The 24,110-nt window shown below is 42.7% G+C and overlaps 1 protein-coding gene across 2 annotated transcripts in view; it reads right to left on the reverse strand.

The window, feature by feature from the left end:
* Positions 1 to 258: 258 nt before the first annotated feature.
* Positions 259 to 24,110, reverse strand: part of COX16 (cytochrome c oxidase assembly factor COX16) — a 53,529-nt gene continuing 29,677 nt past the window's right edge. For both annotated transcript variants that reach the window (XM_073348498.2, XM_073348497.2), the window contains 2 exons: positions 15,971 to 16,033; positions 259 to 619 (listed from right to left, as the gene is read on the reverse strand). In XM_073348498.2, coding sequence (XP_073204599.1) covers positions 503 to 619; positions 15,971 to 16,033 — 180 coding nt within the window. In that variant the 3' untranslated portion in view covers positions 259 to 502. The remainder of the gene's footprint in view (positions 620 to 15,970; positions 16,034 to 24,110) is intronic.

The following is a 24,110-nucleotide window of genomic DNA, read 5'->3' on the forward strand; positions in this document are numbered from 1 at the left end:
TGCTGTTCCTTAACAGCTCTTAAGCCTGTAGAGTACCTCCCACGTTTAAAAGCCTTGAGCCTGAGATCACACAGGCGCTCTCTGCACTAACATGTATCTGGTCACACACATCTAGACTTCAGAACCACCGCTCTCATAAGGGTGACAACTTGTGCTACTGACAGGCTGAATTCCTAGATATCAGTCCTCACTGAAGCCCACACAAGATTGTGACCAGTAGCTATTAAAAATACTGAAGGAAAACACTGACATTCTCAATGAAAGAATGGGCTGATCTTTATTAAGAGTTAATATACACAGTCTATGGGCTTCCATGCAAATGGATGCAGTTGAACAAAGATCTTTATTTAACATTTCATCTCAAATTGATCTCAAGTAAACCACCTGTCAACTTGGTTTTTCCCCACTCATGTCTCTCCCTGGACACAGGATTAGAAAGCAAGAAAGTCCAGTCACTGGCATAACAGTGATTCTACCAAGACACTGGAGTGAGCACACACAGTCAAGATGGCTTGGAATGAAGAACTTGTTGCTGCTGCTCTTGAAAAGACTTGGAATCCTCCCATGGACGGGGCCCTCTGATGTTCTTCCAGTCATCAAAGTCAGAGCTTTTCAGTTTCTATAGATAAACAATAAACATAAAGCTATGTTAGGGCATGAATGCCTGGCTTTAAACAGAGTTCTTCCAAATATGCTTGTTTCCTATATTACAAATGTAACGTCATCCACTGGCTGATTAACTTTCACCCAGGACCAAATGATATTCTATAGAAGAAAAAAGTATACAGACCAGGAGAAAGAACGGAGATATATCATATTAAATGCCATCAGAAGCTATGATGACTGTAGCTGTAATTGCTCCTCTATATCTAGGGAAGAGAGATCCATTGGACAGGGCAGAAAGTGTTCTCAGCTTTTTCTTTTCTTTTTAAAATCTACCCTATTTTTCAGGTCAGCCCTTTGACTGCAGGAATTTCTGGTGTTGAGGTCTAGAAAGCTGCCAAAGCACAACCAAAATTTGGCTTTTGCAGAAGGAACTACTCTTCTGGGAAGTAAGGGAGAGAAGACAATGTCTGATCATTGGTGCCCAGAGGTATTCTGCCTGTGCAGGGCAGATGGCCTCAGGGAGAGTTAGAATCAGCATGATCCCCTTCACTCCATACTACTTTCATATAAAAGAGAAGAATGCACGGCTTACCAGAATGTGCTTCCTAATTCCAGAAGCCACAAATGGGAGATGGGGCTATAGCCATGTTCCCAACCCACCTACCTATGTCCCCCTTTGGGGTGAGGAATACACTGGGGGCCATGTCTATATGGCATGTTAGTTCACACTGAGGGGTGTGCACTAGCGTGTTGTGCACTAACCGGCCCATGTGGACCCTGCTGGCATGCACTAAAAGCTTCTTAGTGTGTGTTAATGTAGTACTGTTTGAAATGGGACTATATGAACATGCACTAGGAAACTTTTAGGGCATGCTAGCAGGGTCCACGTGGGCCAGTCAGTGCGCAACACACTAGTACAGACTAATGCATTGTGGAGACAGGCCCGGGGCGTCTTAAGTGGCCAAAGAGCCTAGCACTTAAACAATGTCTAGATTTCCCACACAGGTGTTCTGGGGACCAGACAGGATCTTTCCCCACCCTCCTCTAGTACACCTGTTCAAGGGCATCCACAATTGGACTCTTCATGCATTTCTGTGACTGGGTAAAAAAAGGAACACCCTCCTGCCCTCCCCTGCCATGTACTGCTGCTGCAGAAGGCAAAGGGATGCTGTGAGTCCCCTAGGAGTATGGCTGTAGCAATGCACAAGACAGCATTTTGGCACAGGGTATTGCAGTTCTCGCCATAGAGAAGCTAGAGAACCTTTGCAGACTATTTTTTAAAGCCTCTCCAGTTCCCATGTCAAAGAACTACAACAGTAAAAGACAGAAGCCAAGAGAGTTTCTGCATCCAGTGCATTTTAGTGCAAAGTTTAATTTCAACGCAGTTACTGAAAACAAGCTGGAAGCAAACTCTGCTGACTCTTCCTTTAGTTTAATGCACACAGATAGTGGAGAAGTAGCTGCTTATCCCATGTCTTCTCTTTGACTATCTACTTTAGTTTCAGTTACTGCCCCTGCTCTCCACCTCCCATTCTCCCCACTTTATCCTTGAGATAGCACATTCTGAACCAAGTCCCACACTGGTATAAGCAGGTGCCTCTCCCACTGAAGACAATGCGAGTTCTGCTTGTTTACACCAGGCCAAAATTTGACCCACCTCTTCACAGTGCAGCTAGTTGAGAAACGGAAGTCCCATTTCCCACAAGGCATAGACTCTCTGTATTCAGTAAATTCCTAAACATGGAGCTTCACATCTGCTAACAGCAGATATGTGAGGGAGTTTGCAACATCATCCCAAAGGTTCACACTGCATTCCAAGTGTTACCGAAGTAGAGAAGATTGTATGTTATCAATGATTAAGGGTAAGATTTTGTGTTGGTTATTTTTAGTAAAAATCATGGACTGGTCACAGGCAATAAACAAAAATTCACGGAAGCCATGACCTGTCTGTGACTTTTGCTGCTGCGGCTCCATGGTTCCCCCCGACCACCATGGTGGCTGGGAGCTGTGGGGTGCCCTGTCCACCCACAGCAGCTGGGAGTTGCAGGGTGACCACACTTGCCAAAGAGAAAACAGGACACTCCAGCCGCTTGCCTGAGGCCTCCACCTCCCCCCACGCAAGGCTGTTGCCTGTTGCTGGACCCATCCCCCTCATCAGGATCGGGGCCTCACTGCAATAGGCACTTTACAAATACACCAGAAGACACCACCCTTGCCCTACAGAGCTTGCATTCTAATTTGCCTACTGTCAATAGGGATGACAAATAATGAGGAACTTGAATAAGGGTCACAAAAAAATTTGGCAGCTGTAACAGGACAGGCCTGCTGTTACTGGTTCATGTTATGTAAAACCTTCATGACACTTCTATAACTGGAAGAAATCTCAATGAGATTAGTCAGATTTCAAATAAATTAAGCAAGATCGCACAGAAAACACTTGTGCACGCGTATACATTCACCAGACTTTTGATATGAGGTAGCAGCAGCTAAATTTTTCATACAGTGGAATGAGTTAGCATAAGTACTTCCTGAAAACTGTCCTTGCTACTTTATTCAAATTGTGATTAGCCAGCCTTTCATTTCCAGTGGAAGAAATCTAAACTGACTGGGGAGGAGGAGAAGAGGGAGTTTAGGGAAGGTGCCCTATTATCCCATGCATCAGCAGCCATCACTCTGATTACAAGAGACAGAATTTAACACCTGACTCAAATGGAAGATTCAAAGAAAATACACTGCAAAGAACCTTGTGCTTTACAAAGGGAAAGCATTCTGACTTTATAAAACACATATACAGTGCACCTGTACACAATGCATGCTCTAGAAATGTTCAGAGATTTTCAATAAGCAGTTACTGAAAGTGAAATATATACAGTGAAACTTACAGTATCTGAAGAGACTGCCTAAGGGACCAACACAAGCAGAATACCTAATAGAGGATAGTCTTTAACTAAAGGTCATACTCAATTGTATTGGAAACCTTAGGAAGGCTTTGAAGGGGTCACTCTCAAGAAAAAGGGTTGCCAACAGCACAGGGTGTTTCAAATATATACAGAATCTAAGGAAATGAAAACAAGAAAATATTTTGGCAGTGTTTATTCCAAATTTAGCAGTATCAGGGTTCCTGAAAAAGACATTATGAATTACATAATGAAGGACTTAACATCCAAGGGACGGGTATAGTCAGTGTAAATAAGTAGATTAAACTATACAATTGATGAGGTCTACTGAGTTTATACTTGTCAGATAAAATTGAGTTACAAATCTAATCAATGCACAGGGAAATCGTACATTTGTTTGCTCAGGTGTTACATTCATGAAGATCATTAATAGTTTGTGACATTCACAACAAAGATTTCATTTGATGCCTCACTGCAAATCTAGGGAGAGTAGCTTCCTAAGAACACATGGCAGAATCTGCAACCATTATTAAGGCTGCGATTTAGTGATGGAGGTCACGGAATCCATGACTTCCAAAGACATGTGTGACTTCAGACAGTGCAGCTGGGAGTACCACCACAGCTCCCAGCCACCACAGGTGGCAGGGGGGACCCGCTGCTTCTGGCTACCGTGGGTGGCAAGAGGACCCCCTGTTGCTCCCCGCCCTCATGGATTGCAGGGTGGAACCCAGTGGCAGAGGGAATCCCCGCTGTTTCCATGGACCGCGGGCAGCAGCGGGGATCCACGGAGCTCCCGGCTGCCGCAGGTAGCAAGAGGGACCCCAGCTGCTCCCAGCAGCTGCCAGCAGCAGGGGGGATTCCCTCAGTCTAGAATGGACATGCATCAGTCTATTATCAGTCTAGAAGGGACATGTGTCCCATCAATTATTCCTTCAGAACAGCCAGGCTATAAAATTTCCCAAATCTGATCATGTCATAAAAGTTTTAAAAAGGGGTCCTTTTTTATTCAGGTAAAAGGTAAGAAGGAACATCAGCTATGAAAATGGACCTGTGTAGCAGGGTGCTGCTGCAAAAGTACCTAATTAGTCCCTGCTCAGCCAGCTCCAATCAAGAGAAATAGATTGGGTCTGGTGTAACAGGCATGATGCCTGGCCTGGGGATTGGCTCCACCTGTGGGACTGACAGGCCAGCAGTTATAAGGGCTAGGAGCCAGTATGAAGGGGGGCTGCCAGGAGAACGGACAGTTTCCTGGCTGCAGGCTGACTGCTAGCCAAAGAGGGAACTAACCCTGTAAGCCTTGTAAATAGTTCAACACTGGTGGTGGGAGAAGTGTGTGTGTGTGTGTAAAAATAAAGCCATGGGTGCTACATAACAGGAAGCCTCTCTGAGCTTTATTGGGGCAGTCAGCGGGCCCCAGGAAGAGGGGTGGGCAGAGGACCCTGTTACAACTGGAAAAAAGTCCTGATTCTCTATGTAGTTATTTACACCTGTACTTATTTACATCTGTGCAAAGTCTGGGTACAACTCTACTAAACCAGAACTCTCCACTCACACACACAATGGTGAGAACCTTTCACGCCCACTTTGTAAATGATTGCATCAGTGCAGGGCAATAGAGAATCTGGCCTTCAACTGTTACTGTGCTATTTTTATTTTTCTTAAATAAGCCGAACAACCCTGAAGAGTTAAGTCCTCTTTCTGTCCACTGAATAGGAAGAGCACAGGCAGCAGCATTACAAGCTTCCCTCAGATTGCCACACAACCATGTTGTACCAGGACCACATCTTTGGGTGAGAGGATAGCTCAACCCCCAAGTTCACTCAGTCTTTGGCTTCTCTGCTGAGAATGCCAATTAGTGCTAGCTGTGATGTGGACACCTGTCCATTAGGACCAAGACTGAGACACCAAATTTCACAGAAGTACCACATACTGCTGGTAAACTACTTTCAGCCACTCCCAACTTGAGATCTATACAAACTGGATGTCTAGAGGTGAAAAGCTCTACTCTGCTGCCAATCCCCTGCACTATTCAATCCACTAAACAGTCAATCATTGAAGGAGATTTAACCAGATCAGATTGACATCCCTTTTGCTACTTGTCTCAAATATCCCAAAGGATACTGAAAATTAATTGTTTAAAGTTAGAACAAGGTAGTATATCAAACCGACTGATTGTTTCTAAAATGCTAAAAATGCCTCTTTAAAGTCTTTGGCTGACAACAAGCTGTAACTAGAAGAAAGCTGCAGCTCTGTGAATAGGTGATGTGGCTAAAAAAGCATTCAGCTGCTCACTACACATTTTGCTTTTATAAAACTCCTGTTAAGCAGGTTTCAGTATTAGGGATACTGGATGGTATAAGGGACAGGAAGTGGCCTAGGGAGTCATTCGCTCACTGGTTCAAATCTGGTCCAGACTGATGTTGTTTGAAAATCATTACCTTGTGAGTTTGGGTATACGTTGTCCATGGAGGGCAAGCCTCCACACCACAAAGAGCAAACTGAAGTCAATAAAAATTCATTTGGACCTGGGAGCGCTCCACACCTCTGATAACTCAGGCCAAGTTATTTCAAGTTGGCCACCAAAATCAGTGGTCATTTACAACAATTGTGACTGTAGTGTCTCTGTGCTTCACTAACTCACCTGTAAAAAGGAGACAATAAAAACTTACCTCTTCGAGGAGGGTGTTAGTAAGCTTACTTCATTAGGCTTGTGAAATTCTCAGATACTTTGGTGATGAGCACCCCAGAAATACCTATCCATAACAAATCAAAAGGGGCAATTACTGCCCATCACTATGGTAACTGGCATGTAAAATTTCAGATAAAGATGGAAAGATCACAAAGGGCAGAGTATCTTCACAGTTGAAAGGAGCAGGGAAGAGAACTGCATCAAATCAGCTCTGTACGTGTCAGAGCAACAAATTACTTCTGGGGCTATAGTGCATGTAATGAAAGACCCTATTGTAATGTATAGATGTAGGGGGAGAGAGTTAAAATGGGTGTTTAAAAACTCCACCTTATTGCACTCATGAAGCTATATTTTCGCATGAAATCTTTCACAATGCAAGCTCTTTGCTCTTTTTATTTTCCTTAGAAAAGTTTGCTGCCACATTCGTTTAGTGATTTAAGGGTTATCACTTTGTATTTAATTATTATCTGTGATTAATCCTGCTCAGACTGGAAAGCTGCATGGAGTAATTCTTTTTAACCAGAGGGTGTTTCTTTGTAGTTTTATGTTGTTAACATATAATGCAAGGTGACAAGAGCTGAAGAAGTTGCAAGGAAAGAGAATGCAAAGTCTGAAGTAAGGTTTTTATTTAATGAAGGAAAGAATGGTTGTGAGATTGGAGCACAGGATTTAGACCTGGATCTACAAAGGAACTTGGGCCGTGTGACGCTGAGCATTACAGCATTTCTAGGTTAGGCACCTAGAAATTACTGGAACAGCACTGCAATCCACAGAGCCTGAGCTAGGTGCTTATGCTCCCTATACAACGAATGAGAAGAGATGGGAAATCCACAAAAGTCAGCAGGCTAGGCAGAGAGCCGGCTCAGAGAGCCAGTGGAAGATGCTGATGGGAGATAATTAAAGAGTTATTAGAGCAGGGGGACTGGACCCCTGGGTCGCCCACCTCCCAAATGGGTGCCGTCCACCAGGTTACAAAGTCATTCTTGCGCTCTCCGGCTGAGTGTTACAGCATTGTGACTAACTATATGCAACACAGAACAGCTTCAAGAGGAGAGACTGAGGGAGCCCTATATAAGAATATGCCCCAGCTCAGTGGTTAGAGCGCTCGCCTGTTCAAATCCTTTCTTCCTCACATTCCGGGTGAGTGCTCTAACTACTGAGCTAAGAGTTATAAGGTGGGCACCACGACCGCTTCTTTCCCTGGCCTCCAGTTCTCAATGGAACCCAAGCCAGTGGGCAGCCTCTCAGCATGCTTACCAGATTGGGCCCCATGAGTGAGTTAGTGCCTATCTTCCCCTGGTTCATGGATTGTACTGGGTCTTAGATGGGAGATAGGCGACTAGGCACCTAGGGGGAAGCAGTGCTCATACCCAGAGGCACAAACTTACCTGCCAGGGAACTTTTACCCTGAAAATTTAGATACTAAGTGAGTTTAGGCACCTACAGGATTTGGTGGGACTTTTGTAGATTGTGGTGGAGCCTAAAACTGGGACTTGGGTGCCTAAGTCTAGTGAAGACACGGTAAATCAACCGCTGAGCACTCTCCCATCGACTCTGCTACTCCGCCGGAGCGAGAAGCGTAGGCGGAGTTGATGGGCGAGCAGCAGCAGTTGACCTTCTGCAGTGAAGACACTGCAGTAAGTAGCTCTAAGTACGTCGACTTCAGCTATCCTATTTTCGTAGCTGAAGTTGTATAACTTAGATTGACTTAGCTCCCCCTCCCCAGCACTCTAGACGATGGCCTCTGCATCCAAGAGATTTGGGTTCTCTACTCAGCTCTGCTGAAGACTTGTGGTGAAATCCTGATCATGCAGAAGTCCCATTGCCCTCAGTCATTAACTTCAATGGGACAGGATCTCACTCTCAGCACATGAGCTTGGATAAGTCACTTTAGGCCCAGATCCTCAAAAGTATTTAGGCTCCTAACTTCCACTGAAATCAGTGGAAATTAAGAGCCTGAATACCTTTGACAATCTGTGCCTTATTATCTCTGTGCATCAATTTCTCCATTTTTCAAATGGGGGCAGTACATCCCTCCTTCACAAGAATGTGTAAAGCTTAGTTAATATTTGTAAATTGCTCTGAGAGCCTTGGATGGATGGTAGTATGGAGATGCAAATTATTTAACAGCCAGAGTATTTATTGCACTCAGTAATCTGTGGGTTACATAGCCTTTCCATTTTTAAACTAACCCCACACTGTACTGGCCAGAGGGCCCCAGAACCCACGCACACTGCAGGATATCAGCAGAGGCAGAAGGCCATTCATGCATTGCTTCTGTATGCACAGCTAGTTAAGTGTGTATTTACTGGTTCAAAGAATTCACAAGTTCCAGTAGTAAAGCCGATAGAACATGGCCATTTACTTCTACATTATCTTCTTTCCTTAAACAAAAAAATCTGGAAAATTAAAAGCAAAATAGTATTAACATTATGTTAAATCTGCAAGAACAAGCACTGAAAATTCAGTGAGTTCCAACCTTAACTAGGATACGTAATATTTTCTTTTCCTCATTCCCTTGTTTATGGAAGATTAGCATATTAAGATACAAGACCTTAGAAATGCTCAGAAAGAAAAGTAGTATTGCTCTTTGTCACTGAGGTGTGCCATAAAATTTACAACATGTGCACCAGGGCAAAGAAATTTCTTTACTTTTGAGTGCTTAATCTTGCCATCTTAATATTGTACTAAAACGTTTAGAAGTAAATCCTAGCCAGTGTTTTGCCACTTGAAAGGGCCCCCTTCCAGCAGAACCAGCAGGGCAGAAGTTTGAGAGGTGTTCTCTTTCTGCCTGGAGTCCACCTCCATGGTACTCTCTATGTAGCTATGTGCTGTGAGATTTGGGGTGGGGTCAGCCAAAGCATGAGGCTCCCCTGCTGTGCAGCTTCTCTGGTTTTTTCCCCATTCCCCATACACTGCAGGATGAGCATGGTAGGAGAATGGGGGCTAGGGACATAGTCTAATTGTATGGATGGAGTAACATCTGGAGAGCACCTCTGGTCCTACTCCTGACCTAGGTGGGGAAAGGAATACAGATTCCTCCAGCACTTTCCTCTATGGAGGTTTCCTGCAGTCAGCTGAATTTGTCAGGGTGGGCACCAGGGAGAAGACTTGCTCCTTATCTTGCTTTGACTGTAAGCTTTACAGAGATATGTTACATGGCACATGTAGCATAAAACATATTCCAGTTATGTCATATTCCCATAAAGCATTATGGGGTACAACGCCACACTGGGGTACACATACCCCTCAAATCCAGGGCAACAATAAAACTGTGAATGTGGACACGGCCAAAACTCACTAGAATAATACATTTTCAAAGTAATGCTTAAGGAGTTCACAAAAAAGAGTAAAGAATGAACATGGTAACACAACTACAAGTAAACAACCGTGAAAGACCACTCTATACCTTTGCTCAAATGATAGCTCCTGAGCTATGTGGAACTAGCGGCCCTGGTGCATTTCCTTGAGGGGCAGTCAATTAGGGGAATGCCTAGAGATTTAGCTGCGTGGCTAAATCCCCATACACTGCATTAAACATTTTCCTGCAGGATACTTTATACCAAAGACTTAGTGATTCCCCACAGGGGCACATTTTTTCCACTGTATTCTCTGGTGACTGAGATAATACACAATGCTGGCACTGAAATGTGGTAAGAACCAACCAGTCCCTGTGACACAGAGATAAAGGCACCAAGAGGAGCAGATGAACTGCAAACCATTATGGATAGCTCCATTTTGAAGAAGGGGAGAGAGGAGGTTATTTATTTCAGGCATTTGTATGATCCCGATCACAGTAACACTGTAGATGGCTTAGAACTTTTTCTCGGGGGGTTGGTATTCATTTATCTAAGGAGAGCCAATGACACTCTAAGCACTAAGGATAGAGATCAAAAGGAGTCTGACACTCAGCAAGTGAAGAAAGAGCTGGCACTTATGGAAAGTCTAGTACAAAGAGATACGTCTTATACGGTGTTATGAATGTGGCCACATTGGGGCTTAGGTGAATATCTAGCAATAGTGAATTCAAGAGGTGAGGGCCAGCTACTGAGAAATCCTGGCCCCCACAAACCTCATTTATAGGATGGTTAACTTAAATGTTCAGGACAAGCACAGGTTGGGTGGCAGGTCAGAAAGGGAGAGTGTGTGCCTTGACTTGCTGTGCCCTAGGCTAGTTAGGGCTTTATAGATAATAACCAGCATCCTGGCAGGAATGTGCAGTACAAGAACATTAAGTTCTTTCTGGCATGCCCTGCTCTTAATACATTGAGTTGCTCTCTCCATTAGTTTAAGTTCTGGGTGGTGTACCCTAGCCTAATGGAAACAAAGGCTTGGATAAGCCAACATTTTCAACAGAGAGAAGTCTTGTTGGGAGAGCAAGAACCTTCCTCCTTGTACTAAGGCTCTATTGCCAGCATTTATTTTAGGAGCCTGTGCCATAATTGCTGCCCAGCTTCACCTTCCTGTAATACTTTGACCTTTTCCTATGACCCACATCTTGAACCGCAGGTTTATGAGATTTTTGAAAGAGGAAGAGGGAAGGGAGAACAAGATAACTTATGTATATATTGTACATTCACTCATCAAATACAGTACTTAAACAAAAAAACTGTCCTAACTAAAATCCACTTGGTGTCATACCTACTGCTAGTCTTGGTATGTGAAAGACTAATAATTAGGGCTACGTTTTAGTCACGGGTAGTTTTAGAAAAAGTCATGGACAGGTCACAGGCTGTAAACAAAAATTCATGGGCCCATGACCTGTCCATGACTTTTACTAAAAGCCCCACCATGACTAAAACTTGGTCATGTGTGTGCGCACACACGTGCCAGGGGGGCGGGGGGTCCGGGACCCCCTCTGGTGCTGGGGGTGGGGCCAGACCCAAAGTCAATTCTTAAGAGATGTAAATGGCACAAACCAGCTTAGCAGAGATAATAAGTATAATATTTCTTTTCATTCACAAGACATCTTGTGTAGGAAGCAGCCTTCCCAAACCACACCCCCCAAACCTCTTGCTCAGCTGTTTGAAGACTGAGATGCCATTTAATAATTTTGCAATATTTGCCAGCAATCTCACATGAAAAGTAAACAGTTACACATTCCTCACCCAGGGATAAAATGTTGCCCCCTCCTCCATGGATGCCTGGGTCCCTCCATGCAGCAGAACTGATGCAGTTCCATTGTGCAAAGTATGGGACATGATTTGGGTGGGCCATTGGGCAGGGGATGTGAACCCATTGCATGTGGTGGAGTTCAGTCATATTTCCTCACGCAGACTTATTATCTGATCTAATAAACTATGTAAGGTGGAAGTGGATCAGTATCTGGTTTCATAGATCACAGAGTTTAAGGCCAGAAAGTACCATCACCTCATCTGACTTTCTGTATATCATAGACCATTAAGTTTCACCCAGTTATCTCTGTACTGAGCCCAGTAATTAGTTTGACTAAAGCATGTCTTCCAGAAGGGCATCCAGTATTGATTTGAGGACATCAAGAGATGGAGAATCCACCTTCTCCTTTGGATGTTTGTTCCTGTGGTTGATCACTCACACTGTTAAAAATTTATGCCTAGTTTCTAATTTGAATTTGGTCTGGCTTCAGCTTCCAGCTACTGGTTCTTGATATGCCTTTCTCTGTTAGACCAAAGAGCCCTTTAGTACCCGGTTTGTTATCCTGGATACCTTTGCTAAATTCCAACCCAGGTAATTAATTGTGTTTTGTCTTGAAAAATTCTTACTGCAACTATGCATTTGCAGTCAATTAGTTAAAAGGAAAACTGTCAACTTGAAATCTAGTCAATTAAAGGAGAGAGAGAGAGAGAGAGAGAGAGAAAGAGAAAGAGAGAGAGGATGCTAAAAGTATTTTCAGGTTCTTCACATGCTCCTGAGTCCCTCTTCCTACCATTTTTGGGGGGTTTACAATCATATTTTCCAATTTAAAAATATTTTCTCTCTTCTCTTCGGCTGTTGGAAAGACTCACACAAATAATTGGGGAAAACTAAGTAAGGCCCCAATCCTGCAAATTTATGTGCGCACTTAATTTTAGACTTTGACTTCAATGGGAGTACTCCTGTAAGTTAAGTTAAGCACAGGCTTTAAGTTAAGTGCTGTGCTGGATCCAGGCCTCAATGTAGGGACACTGAAAGTGACTGCCTACAAAGTACAAAAATCTGGAAAAAAAAAATTTCCTCAAATCTCTTTCAGGTATAGTAATCCTCAGGGTAACACATAATTTAGTAAATAAACAATTTCAAACAGAATTGTGATTAAAAGTTGACTGTGACCCTTTACATTTGCAAACCACTTTAGATCCTAGAAGATAAAAGATACTGTAGAAACAAAAATTATTATTAGAAAGAATTTTGCCACTTTAGCACTTAAAAAAAAAATACTCTAGACCTGTGTCTTAGCACAAGTTATATACTACTTTGCATTTTTTACAGTTTGTTCTACAAGACTCAAGCATGGAACTACATTCACATTAGTACCCGTTTCAGCTATGGAAAGGGCAATGATTTATTAGTTAAATGGGAGGAGCAAGGACTAGCTGGCTCTGTGAGAACACAAGTGTGTGTGAGAGGAATGCATGAGCAAAAGGGAACATGTGTAAAGAAAGTTTGCTCCTTTGGCACATCTCAAAGCACGAGATGGATGGAACCAATGATAGACCTGAGAGATTAACACTTCAGTATAGACTGTACACACAAATAGTGCCCCCCTACTGCAGTCCTTGAAATAACAGCAATACCAACTGTGCTCCTATGTGGGATAAACTGAACTTCACACAACTATTAAGCTATAGTGAAAAAAATGTCTTTACATGAAACTTGTCACTTTAAATCATGACTTGATGATATCTTAACTCACCAAATTCATATTGAGTCAGGATATAATGTTATAGTACATTGGAAATATCTTTGCCCTGCGAGCCAGGACCCAAAAGATGGTAGGGTAAGCTTTAAGCAGTATTCTCAGAATACTAAAATAATTCAACACATATATTCCGAGAAGAAGAAACAACAGAAGTCAACGGAAGGTTTTTACACATCAGACAACCAAATTTCATAAAAGGACAGCTGTCTTCAACAGCAGCTATGTAAAATAATGCTGTTAGTATAGCAAGATTGTAAAATAATGCCCTTCTCCTTTGAGTATTACATAATAATTATGCAACCTTTTAGGGCCCTTGGCATTTTACTATTACTGTCCTTTTATATTATATATAATATATATTATTATTATAAGCCTCCAAGTAGCTCTCTATATAAAATAAGATGTTCTTAAGCAGCCATATTTTGGGTAGCCTAGGAAGTAGTATAGGAAAAAGGTAGAATACAGGGTCCACAGAGGAGAAAGTTTACTGTACTAAAGGAGAGAGATGACAAAGGACTTGTCCAGTAATTTTTTTTAGTAGGAATGGAGAGGAAACAATGGATTAAATAGTCGCTCTGATACAGCCCAATCCTGAGAGGTGATATACAACCCTGCTGAGGGACTGAGCTCCTTTAACTTGCACTCTAGTGAGAATTTAGGATGCTCAGCATCTAGCAGGTTTGGGACCATAGTAAAGTTTTTATAATTACATACTTTTATATATTTGCATTTTGACAATAGAGATGGGCCCCAAACTGATCTGAATCCACCTTAATTATGAGAAATTTCAAATGCTGATGTAATCCAAATAACATGTATTGGTCCTCTCTCTATAATCAAACACACTGGAATGCAAGATCTGAATGCTGTGTTGTTTGGTAAAGGTTGGATCTGGATCTGAACTATGTGGCTTGGGGCTCATCTGCAGTTTAGATTGAAAAAAACAAAAATTAAGAATGTTTCAGTCACTTCTGCTATCGGGAATGAGCCTCACAAGAATTATCTGAACATGCATTTAAGATTTTGTTATGCCATTTTCATTTTATTAACACTGACATCTCCTACAAGAGTCAGAGCAATTATGGCCGATTAAATACTGTCCTTCAACTATGTACTTAATTGTGGTTGAAAGGAAATGCGGCACACGTACAGTTCCATTTTGAGCTTAGAGTTACGTATCATGTTAAAAGGACAGAGACTGTTCTTTTCATTGCTCTGTGGTTCTTTCACATAAATAAATCAAACCAGAGTTATAATGCATATAACGGAGCGTACAAGACCAAAGGCTCTCAAAAGGCAAATGGAACTGTCGTTAGTGGATTGTAAATTATGAATTTCAGGCTGGGATTTTCCATTCATACTCAGAGTATGAAGCTTTCTGCCCCCTAAACACTATAAAACAAGTTATTTGTAAAAAGTGTAATGCCCCAAATTTGTTTCCAGTCATCTTAATTTAACAACTTTACCATACTAGAGAGGAACAATCTGTGTCCTTATGTTAGAAAAGCAAAAAAAGAATATATTATTATTATTATGATATAGAAAATTCATGATGGATGGGATGATGTGATAGAACGGTTTTATTAGCGAGTCCAGTTACGATTAAGGATGTAAATATCGGTTTAAAAAGTTAACCAGGGTTAAATGATTAAAATTATATCAGTTAATTAACCGGTTAACCGAAGTGGCGGGGGGCTGGCACAGCAAGGGCTAGGCCCGCTTCAGCCGGCCGCCCTGGTGTGGCTGAGGTCCCACCAGACATCCCAGCGCCCCTCTGGTCGGCCGGGACTGGGGTCCCACTGGCGTGGTGTGGCTGAGGTCCCGCCGGCTGGCCCAGAGCAGCTGGGGCTGGGGCCCCTCTGGCCAGACACAGCTGGGGCTTGGGTGCCTCCCGCCAGCGCAGGACTGCAGGGGTTAACGGTTAAGGTTGGTTAACCGGTAAGCCTAATGCTTACCGGTTAACCTTTTACATCCCTAGTTTCAATCATTTGAATATTTAAGTAGGGTGCAATCAAGTTCTTGACACCCATGTGTCAGGAATTTCACCTGCAGATAATTGTAGGCAAAAAATTGTACCCCAAATTATTTGTGCCCTTTCATCCCTCTCTCCCCACTCAATAACAAAACAAAGCAAGTGCAGAAATAATGAGCAGATAATTTTATAAAACTCTACAATTACCTAAAAAACCTTTCTACACATCAGTGTAATAATTTTAAGGGACTGAGCCTGAAAAACATTTTATCTCTGGAAAAGGAGGTTCTGCAGCTTTCCTAAGGGATAAACTCATTTCCAGCCTTGAAGACTTATGAGATACTGGACATTAAACCTGTTGCTAGCTCAGGGCTCCATCTCAGAGCAGTGTAATTGTGGGAAGAAATACATTTGAGAGAAAGGAGGAAATATTTCTGTGTGATACATATATATATTTTGATGGACAAAGGGGAAAATGGCAACTGTCTGAAAACTGCACAGATGTTTGGAATATAAGTAGTAGTTATGGAGGCAGATAGATTAATGGGTAGGGTCAGCTAAGTGGTCACATGGTGCTGCCATTTCTCACAAGGATCTCATCATATGATATGTAGCATAAATGCTGACATGCACATATTCTATCCAAGTCCATTTTTAGCTTTACTTTTACAGACTAGGCTAGCCACAGAAAGTGTTAGCTTCATTTGTAGGGCTGTACTTGGCAACTGGACATCAGGGCTGTGTTTAGAAAGAAGCATTGCATGTTCAAAATCTTTTACCAAAAAAAGAAAACAAAACTTAGTTTTACTGGACAGCAGTGAATTAAAGGCAAAGAGTTAGTTTAATTTTAGTTATGGGCAGGCACACCTGACCAACAGCTAGGGTAGGCAAGACAAGGCTACAAGCCCTGAGCAACAAGCCTACAGTACCTCATATTCAGATTCCAATGATATCTTATTCTTTCTGATTCTTTCTTCCAAAGCTGGATCCATCTGTAAGGCAAATGGAGAAGACATCCAAAATGTTTATTTATAAAATATACCCAAATTTGAAAGAAAAACAATTCTCAATCTTCTTTTAAAAGAAAACTAAACGCTGAGAACAGAGATATTTCTTGCATTGCCCAGATACCATGGTGATGGGTGCAATCTATGAACCTGTATAGAACAAAGGTCAACAGATTCTAGTTCTTTCAGACTAGCAGAGGGAAAAAACTGCAGACTAGAGGGCCCCTCATTGTAAATGCCCTGCCATCAATCCCTAGATGCTTAAATCTAAAGCTTGACCACCTCATCGAATCTCAACCACAGGAAAGGGGAAAGATGTGGTCATGCTATTTAGGCTTCCCGCTGTCAGGACTTGAGGTTGTAGAAGAGGCATGTAACACATTTTGATTTACAAAGCCAACTCTCGGGCCAGGGTTGCAAATCTTTTGCTGATTTATGTGGTAGAAACCATGTGAAACTTTTTGCTTCTGCCTAATTTTGACGCCAAACCAGATAAAATTGGGTGATTTCTGCCAGTTTCACTGGAGTTTGGGTGCTTGAACAGAAAATCAAGGAGTATGAACCCAAGTAGACCACGATAACTGGGTTTTGCATAGCTCAGGCCCCTGGAGGGAGCTGTATTCATTCTCCAAGTGAGACCCCCCCGCCCCCCAATTGATACGTGCTATTCAGATACATTAATTAGGGTAATCAATCAAATAAAAAAAGATCAACAGAAACTACATTTTTAGTCCTTAAATAAAAATAACATGAATGGACTGGATGGCTAAGGGGACTGGTACAGGGATGATTCTTTCACCTATAGGTCCCTGGTTCAATTGTGATTCAGTTCAGTGATCAAAAGTAGTTACTCTCTGTTCAGTGACCTATGAGCAATGAGCTGCGTGTTCCAGTTTAATTTCTAGTGGCCAGAGGTCTACATCACAATTAGCCCTAAATGGCACCCTTGTAGGTAGTCTCAGAAGAGAGGCCAAAGACTGACTGAACCACAGAAAAACAGGGTGAGATACAGTACATGTGGCAGTGTAGCAAAGTGAAGCTTGCATTATTGTTGCCCAAGCTATACCATGAACCAAGGCCTCATGTCCTTTATGATGCACTAGAACTATGCTACACAGCAAGGATCCTGGACTTATGTGGTACCAATGCCCTCCCACTCCTTCACTGCTCCGCAAGTACATTAAAGTAACCCTTGTGTTACTTAATTTTATATTACCTGCACTTTATGTCACTCTGCCCATAAATTTTCAGTGTACCACTGTTGTTTATATTGCAATGCATAGGGGTGGGTTTTCACAGCTGGATGCTAAGAATATTGGTACTCAGGAAGCAGGTGAAGGTTTGATACTGGAGAGGTAAATTCCTCATTTCCCACTCCAGCAACACTGTATTAGCTGTCCCATTGCCAACCCCGCCCCCCCCCCCCCATTCCAATATCTGCTTTGGTCTCAAACAAATGTGGAAATGATAATAATAGTCAATACACATTAGACCGATGGTTTTGCTCAAATGAACAGCACAAGTCCATGGAAATGTCCTAAAATGGTTTGAGTTCTTTCAGACCTAACCCAGAGAGGTGTAATGGGCAACTATCCTCTGCCCTGAAAGTGCTCTCTTGCTGAGTCCTGCAAGGCTCTATCCTTTCCCTGATATTATTCAATATCTATATTAAGACACTGTGGGAGCTAGTGTCACACTTAAAAATGTCAGCAAAATACAGATAATATCCCACTGTACATCTCCTTCACATCAGATGTAAACAGAACCAACCCACTGCATTCCTAATGCTTAGCACAGATCAGCCACTTGAATGAAGAGCAGCGGGCTAAAATTGAACCCAGGCATGATAGAATTGGTACAGGTAGGAAGAGGCAAGTGCTCAGAGAACATGTCTCCTCCATAATATTCCCCTTGATCTAAGGCACCTGACTGCCAACTGTAAAGTCGCTATATAGCCTTGGAGTACTCTTGCATATCTAAGATCCTAAAGATGCTCAGACAGCCGTGGCTGTGAAAAATTATCATTACCAACTGTGAATGGCTAGAAGACTTAGGACATGTCTACACTACAGCGGCACAGGTATGGCACTGCAGCTCTGTCACAGTAATGCTGTAACGTAGAAGCTTTCTACATCTACATTTAGGGCAACAAAAATGATTAGGCGTCTAGAACACATGACTTATGAGGAGAGGCTGAGGGAGCTGGGATTGTTTAGTCTGCAGAAGAGAAGAATGAGGGGGGATTTGATAGCTGCTTTCAACTACCTGAAAGGGGGTTCCAAAGAGGATGGCTCTAGACTGTTCTCAATGGTAGCAGATGACAGAACGAGGAGTAATGGTCTCAAGTTGCAGTGGGGGAGGTTTAGATTGGATATTAGGAAAAACTTTTTCACTATGAGGGTGGTGAAACACTGGAATGCGTTACCTAGGGAGGTGGTAGAATCTCCTTCCTTAGAGGTTTTTACGGTCAGGCTTGACAAAGCCCTGGCTGGGATGATTTAACTGGGAATTGGTCCTGCTTCGAGCAGGGGGTTGGACTAGATGACCTTCTGGGGTCCCTTCCAACCCTGATATTCTATGATTCTATACATCAACAGAAGGAATTTTTCTGCAATACAATACATCCACCTCTCCAAGAGGCAGTAATGAGGTCGATAGAAGAATTCTTCCATTGACTTAGCTGTGTCTACGCTGGGAATTAGGTCAATCTAACTACAGTGCTCAGAATTTTTCACAGCCCTGCAGGATGTAGCTAGATTGAGCTAATTTTTAAATGTACATCAGACCTTAGTCCCTTTGCATGAGTCACAGATCTAGCTACAGTAATACATGTATTTGTGACTTCCACACTCTACTGCAGCTCATTACATCCAGGAATTAAGCCAGACAGACTAAAAAAAGCTTAAACTGGTACAAAATGCAGAAGCCTGTCCAGTGAGCAAAACAGGCTTCTGTGAGAAGGCTCCAGTCCCTACACTGCTCCTCACCGACACTGGGTCAAATTCAAAGTCTCGGTCCTGATGATATTGAAAGTGCTCCATGGAAATGGCCCTAGTGACTGGAAAAACTGCCTCTCTCTCTATAGTCATGACCTCCAATAACGGCTATGTTCCACCAAAGCAATGAATCCATTGATCGTGAGTGCGGGAGAAAGAACTCTCTCTGGAGCAAGAAGAAAAAACTCTGGACCGCACGTTATTCAGAACTAAATGCAAATTTCTCCTTAGTGTCCTCACAATAGCTCTTCACATAGTCCACACACACACACACACAGGGAAGGTGGAAATTAATTCTTATATTTTTCAAGCTACTCCTCCAGCTGGAGAAGGGAGCGGCGGGGGGGAGGAAGGGGGAAGAAGAGGGGTAGAGAGTTTTGCTTGCTCTTGGACTTCCATGTAATTGAAAGGCACTCAGATATCATGGTGGTGAGTACCATAAAAGTACCTACATAGCTAAATCTGTGTTTTTATTTCAATTATGACAGACAAAATTTACCTATACGATTATTTTTGTTTTGACTTTTACCATAAACATCTCAATATCCCCTATTTATCGGATTTATTTTACTTATGTCTAGTGATTCTAGTTCGCATGGCTACACTTGTGAAAACACAGGGGAGCACTGCTGCTGCTCCACTCCAAGTGCCCTCTGCTCTTAGCCCACTTCCTTGTGCATTAATTCCTCTCCACCTGAGGGAGGAGAGGGGAGCATCTAAAGTCTAAGACACAGAAATCCTGCAAATTTGTAACTGGCTTGAGTCAGTAATGGAAATGTTGCCCAAAATAAATCTGGTCAGCCAAAGAAGCAACCTGAAACTCCTCAAGCAGATGTGAGACAGGTTGCCTCCCTTTGGATACCACCTGATGTGCTTAGATACTACTGAGCCTGTTTATTATGCCGGCCTGGGTACCCTTTTTACCTGTCTTACTGAGCCAAGCTATTCTATTATGCCTCCTCCAGCACACACACAAGCTGGGCCATGCCCAACTGCAGAACAAAAGACACTGAGATCAGTTCTGTGAAGCCTCAGCTTTAAAGGGACTTGCCCCAGCACTCAGGTGTCCACCTCCCTTGGGGTGCAGACCCAAAGATATGTTATGATGCAGACAAAGCCCTGCTGAATTCTCAGATCCCAGTTGGAGTTTGCAGCAGTGGCCTGGCAGCTGAGAGAAACTAAAAATCAAATCCAGGAGTCCATCCTTCCACACCTGGATAAGGAAGGGGGCATGCACAAAGGTAGCTATGCAACATTTTTGCTTTCTTGGCCTTGGAGGCTGCTGTGCATTACACCAGCTGACCAGAAGCCCCTATGGGCCATTCTAGTGGCCACAGTCTGGTTCCTCCTGCACCTTGACAATCTGTGTCTCATGTACCATGGGTTAGGAGTGGTGGATTAGGAGATATAGTGTCCCTATGTCACTGGAGGATTCCTTCAAATCCTCAGGGAATCCTTTAAGATGGGTTAAGGTAGAAAGCAGGCTTTGTATTTTATTTTTCTGGGAAGTATTTTTTTAAATGCCTACTTATAGATAAGACCCATTCAAATTATAAACATTATTTGCCAGAGTATTTTGCACTGTATTGGCTCATTCAAACTATTTAAATGAAAAAAAATCCTAAAAAATTGATCATCAAAGAGCAAGTTATTTCCCCAGAAACCTGCCTCAATTTACCCTCCCATTTCTTTCTGAATTTTATCTTTCCCAACACTCAACTGCAGTAACCCAGGCCAGATTTTTAAAAAGTGCAGACAGGAACCCAGGATTTACAGAACTGCCCAGGCACCCAGCATCAGTTGGAGTTAGGTGCCTAGATACACTGGAAATCCTACTGGGTACATCTACATCTTTAGGTATCTATATACATTTAAAAATCTGTACCCCACTCTTAAGCTTAAGACAGCCATTATTCAGCTGGAGTCAGCTGATAAATGCCCTTCCAAGTATTGGCCAGATTTTGGGGGCGGAGGAAGGGTGTCACTTGGGAGCAATGTGAAGCACTTCATTGCTTGCAATCCCTGTCGGCCCAGGGTCTCCTGCAACATGCTGCTACTAGAGCGTTGGCCTCTTCATGTACTTTTGAACCGAAGGAAATGTTTGTTTGTGACAAGAAGTTGTTTGGCACAAGTATAAATCTAATTGTGCTGCCACTAAAAACACTCCCAAGCTGAACACTTTACGCTGATCCTTAGTTAACATCATGGCTCATTTTAGTCTAGTAATAAATAAAACAGTCTCAAAGAGATGACTGTGAAATTTGTGCATGCAGCTAACTTTACCTCAAGGCAGAGCTGTCCCTAAGGGACGGCGAATCTGGGCGACCACTCTGGGCCCCATGGGCTGGCGCGACTGGCTGGCGCTGCATGTGCAGCAGGTAAACCGCTGGCTGGGGGAGGCTACCCTCAGTCCCCGCCCCTTCCACTCGAGGGAGAGTGCGCAGGGAGAGAGAGCTTGGCAGCACCACCGCAGCCTCCCCAGCCCCAGGAGGGCGAGCGGTGTGGCACCAGTCCCCTGGAGCCCAGTGGCTCTGCCGAAGTGTGGCCCTGGGATGGGGTGGGGCAGAGTGTGGGCAGGGCCACGCATGGCTTTTAGGGAGACACCGCCTCCCCCATCCTCCCCTACCTGCCCCCAGCACAGTCGGTCCCGGAAGTGATGTCATTTCCGCCCCTATGCCGCCTAGGGATGGCCCTGCCTCAAGGGCTAGGGAAGAGGTAGCTTTCCAAAAAAAAAAAAAAAAGACTTTTGACACTGGGTGGAAGAATCCAAAGCAGATCGGCAGCATTAGTTCCATTTATCATCCAGAAAGGATGAAAGGGAAGGTTTTATTTTCCTAATGTTCAGAGTAGCATCACAATCACCAATTATAAACATGAGCCTAGAACTGGAGTTTTAAAAATGAATTTTCACAATAGCAACTCACTTTCTTCTAGTTGTAATTGTAACTATTTATTTGTGTGCGCATATGTATCATTTCCGGTTAGGGGCTCTGGTGCAGATCTAGGCCTTAGGACAGTTTGGGGACCAACGTTAAGGGCCCACCTACACTACAAAATGAAACTCAGTTCAACTGTGCTGGAACCAGCTCCCTTTAACATAAGTAGCTGTAATGTTGACTAGATCTTAATATGGTAAACTGGTACAGTTACATCCAAAGATTGGCAAGCACTGACCAAATATTTGACCTTCAGAACTTCATGGGCTATAAAACATTTCCAGAAGGTCAGCAGAAGATGTTTGTGTGTTAAAACTAATTATTTACAACTAACTATTAAAATATGAGGATTTCAACTTTCATTCTGTAAGCAGAGAAATTCTTGTGGTTGGATTTACTGAACAAGGTTTAAACCAAGTTCTTTTTACCTGCTCACTCCAGTACCAGCAGAAGGGACACAATCTTTGGGAGTATGTATAACACCAGGGCACGGCCCAGAGAGTGACCACGTACACTGGAACCAGATGAATTCTGTTTCCCCCAAAGTACTTTATTATCTGAAATAATCCAGAGTAGCAACAATTGAAGCCTTACGAGTGGGGAAAACAGCTTCCTGAAGCTCACACATCATACTTCTACTCCTATAAAAGGCAAAACAGCAGTTCATTTCAGAGATCCAGCCAGGTTGGATCTTTCTTGAAAAAGGAGAGGAGGAAAAATACACTCTAACCTCTTCACGAGGATCTCTGACTTCAGGCTAATGAACTGTGGTTTATGAGCAGATTTAAAAGCTACAGGCAAGAAGGGATAAATCCCAGAGTTTAAAAGTGCAATGTATAATTACACGTAAGCAACTAAATTAGATGCTATTTTACTTCCCAGGAGGCAAGGGAACAGCAGGTGAGGGTGTAAGTAATATAGCAAAAGGACAGAGAAGGTATTTACAAAATACATTTTGTAAAATACATTTACCTATAGTTCTTTCTAATACTCTTTGGTTTTATTATAATATTTGTCATTTCAGATGTGTAAAATATAGAGATGGGCCCATCTCATCACCCTAGATCAGACCACCTCCAACTACCAAAAACTTCTGGATCCAGATCTGAACTTTATGGTTTAGGCTCAACTCTTTAAAAAAAAAAAAAAAAAAGAGGTCTACATAGGAACACAGAAATTGCCACACAAGGAAGGACCAGTAGTCCAACTGATATCTGACAACAGCCAAGCTCATGTTTCAGAAAATAGCATATAAAACCCTATAAGGCAGCAGTTCTCAAAATGTGAGCCATAGAGCACTGGTGATCTGACAAGAACTGCTGGTCAAGTAGTGTCAGCACTCCTCCTTATTTCCAGCTGTCAAATTGCATTGAGGCAGGCTAAAAATACATTAAGTTCTTCCCTATTATTATTTTTCCATGTGAACATCTGCTGTAATTGCAGGGGTGTTATGTGGTCAGGAATAGAAAGGTAGGTGGTCTGTACAATCAGAAATGGGAAAGGAAGTGTTCATGATACAATTTATTAAATTTCAGTCCATATTATGAAAGAAATTGAGAATCCCTGCCATAAGCATCCAGATTAGCAATACCATAGATGGGGACGGGATCAACTCGTGTTCCAAGATAAAAAACTTATGACCCTTCTAACTGTGACCTGGTCAGTTAACTAGTGGGTGCTATTTTTCTTATTTCTCTCCATTTTAAAAAATATACTAAGCTGAAGATCACAAATGAGAGTGTTTATTTGCCCCCTACTTAGTTTATTGCTAGATTTGCCCTAAGAGTCTGAAATAGAGGATAGGTGGACGGTGTTTTGGCTGCTACCTGAGCACCCTCTATCTGTTTGGCATAATAGTTAAATGTGTATATATTTTCTCACATACATAGGCCATCGTGAAATAGCAGGGGTTGTCAGCCCTCATCTTAAAAAAAAAAAAAAAAAAAAAAGTTCTCATGCAATTAATCAATTCTTTCTAGGCCCTCACATTCTGCTTCATTTCTAGGTGCACATTGATTTATTTGATTTATATAAATCAAACTAGAGGCCCCCTTCCCAAGCTCTGGGCACCTAGCCAATACATTTAATTTCACAGTAACATTTCAATACAATGGACTGTTCTTTCCGGTG

Source organism: Lepidochelys kempii, chromosome 6, assembly GCF_965140285.1.
Source record: "Lepidochelys kempii isolate rLepKem1 chromosome 6, rLepKem1.hap1, whole genome shotgun sequence".
Lineage (NCBI taxonomy): Eukaryota > Metazoa > Chordata > Testudines > Cheloniidae > Lepidochelys > Lepidochelys kempii.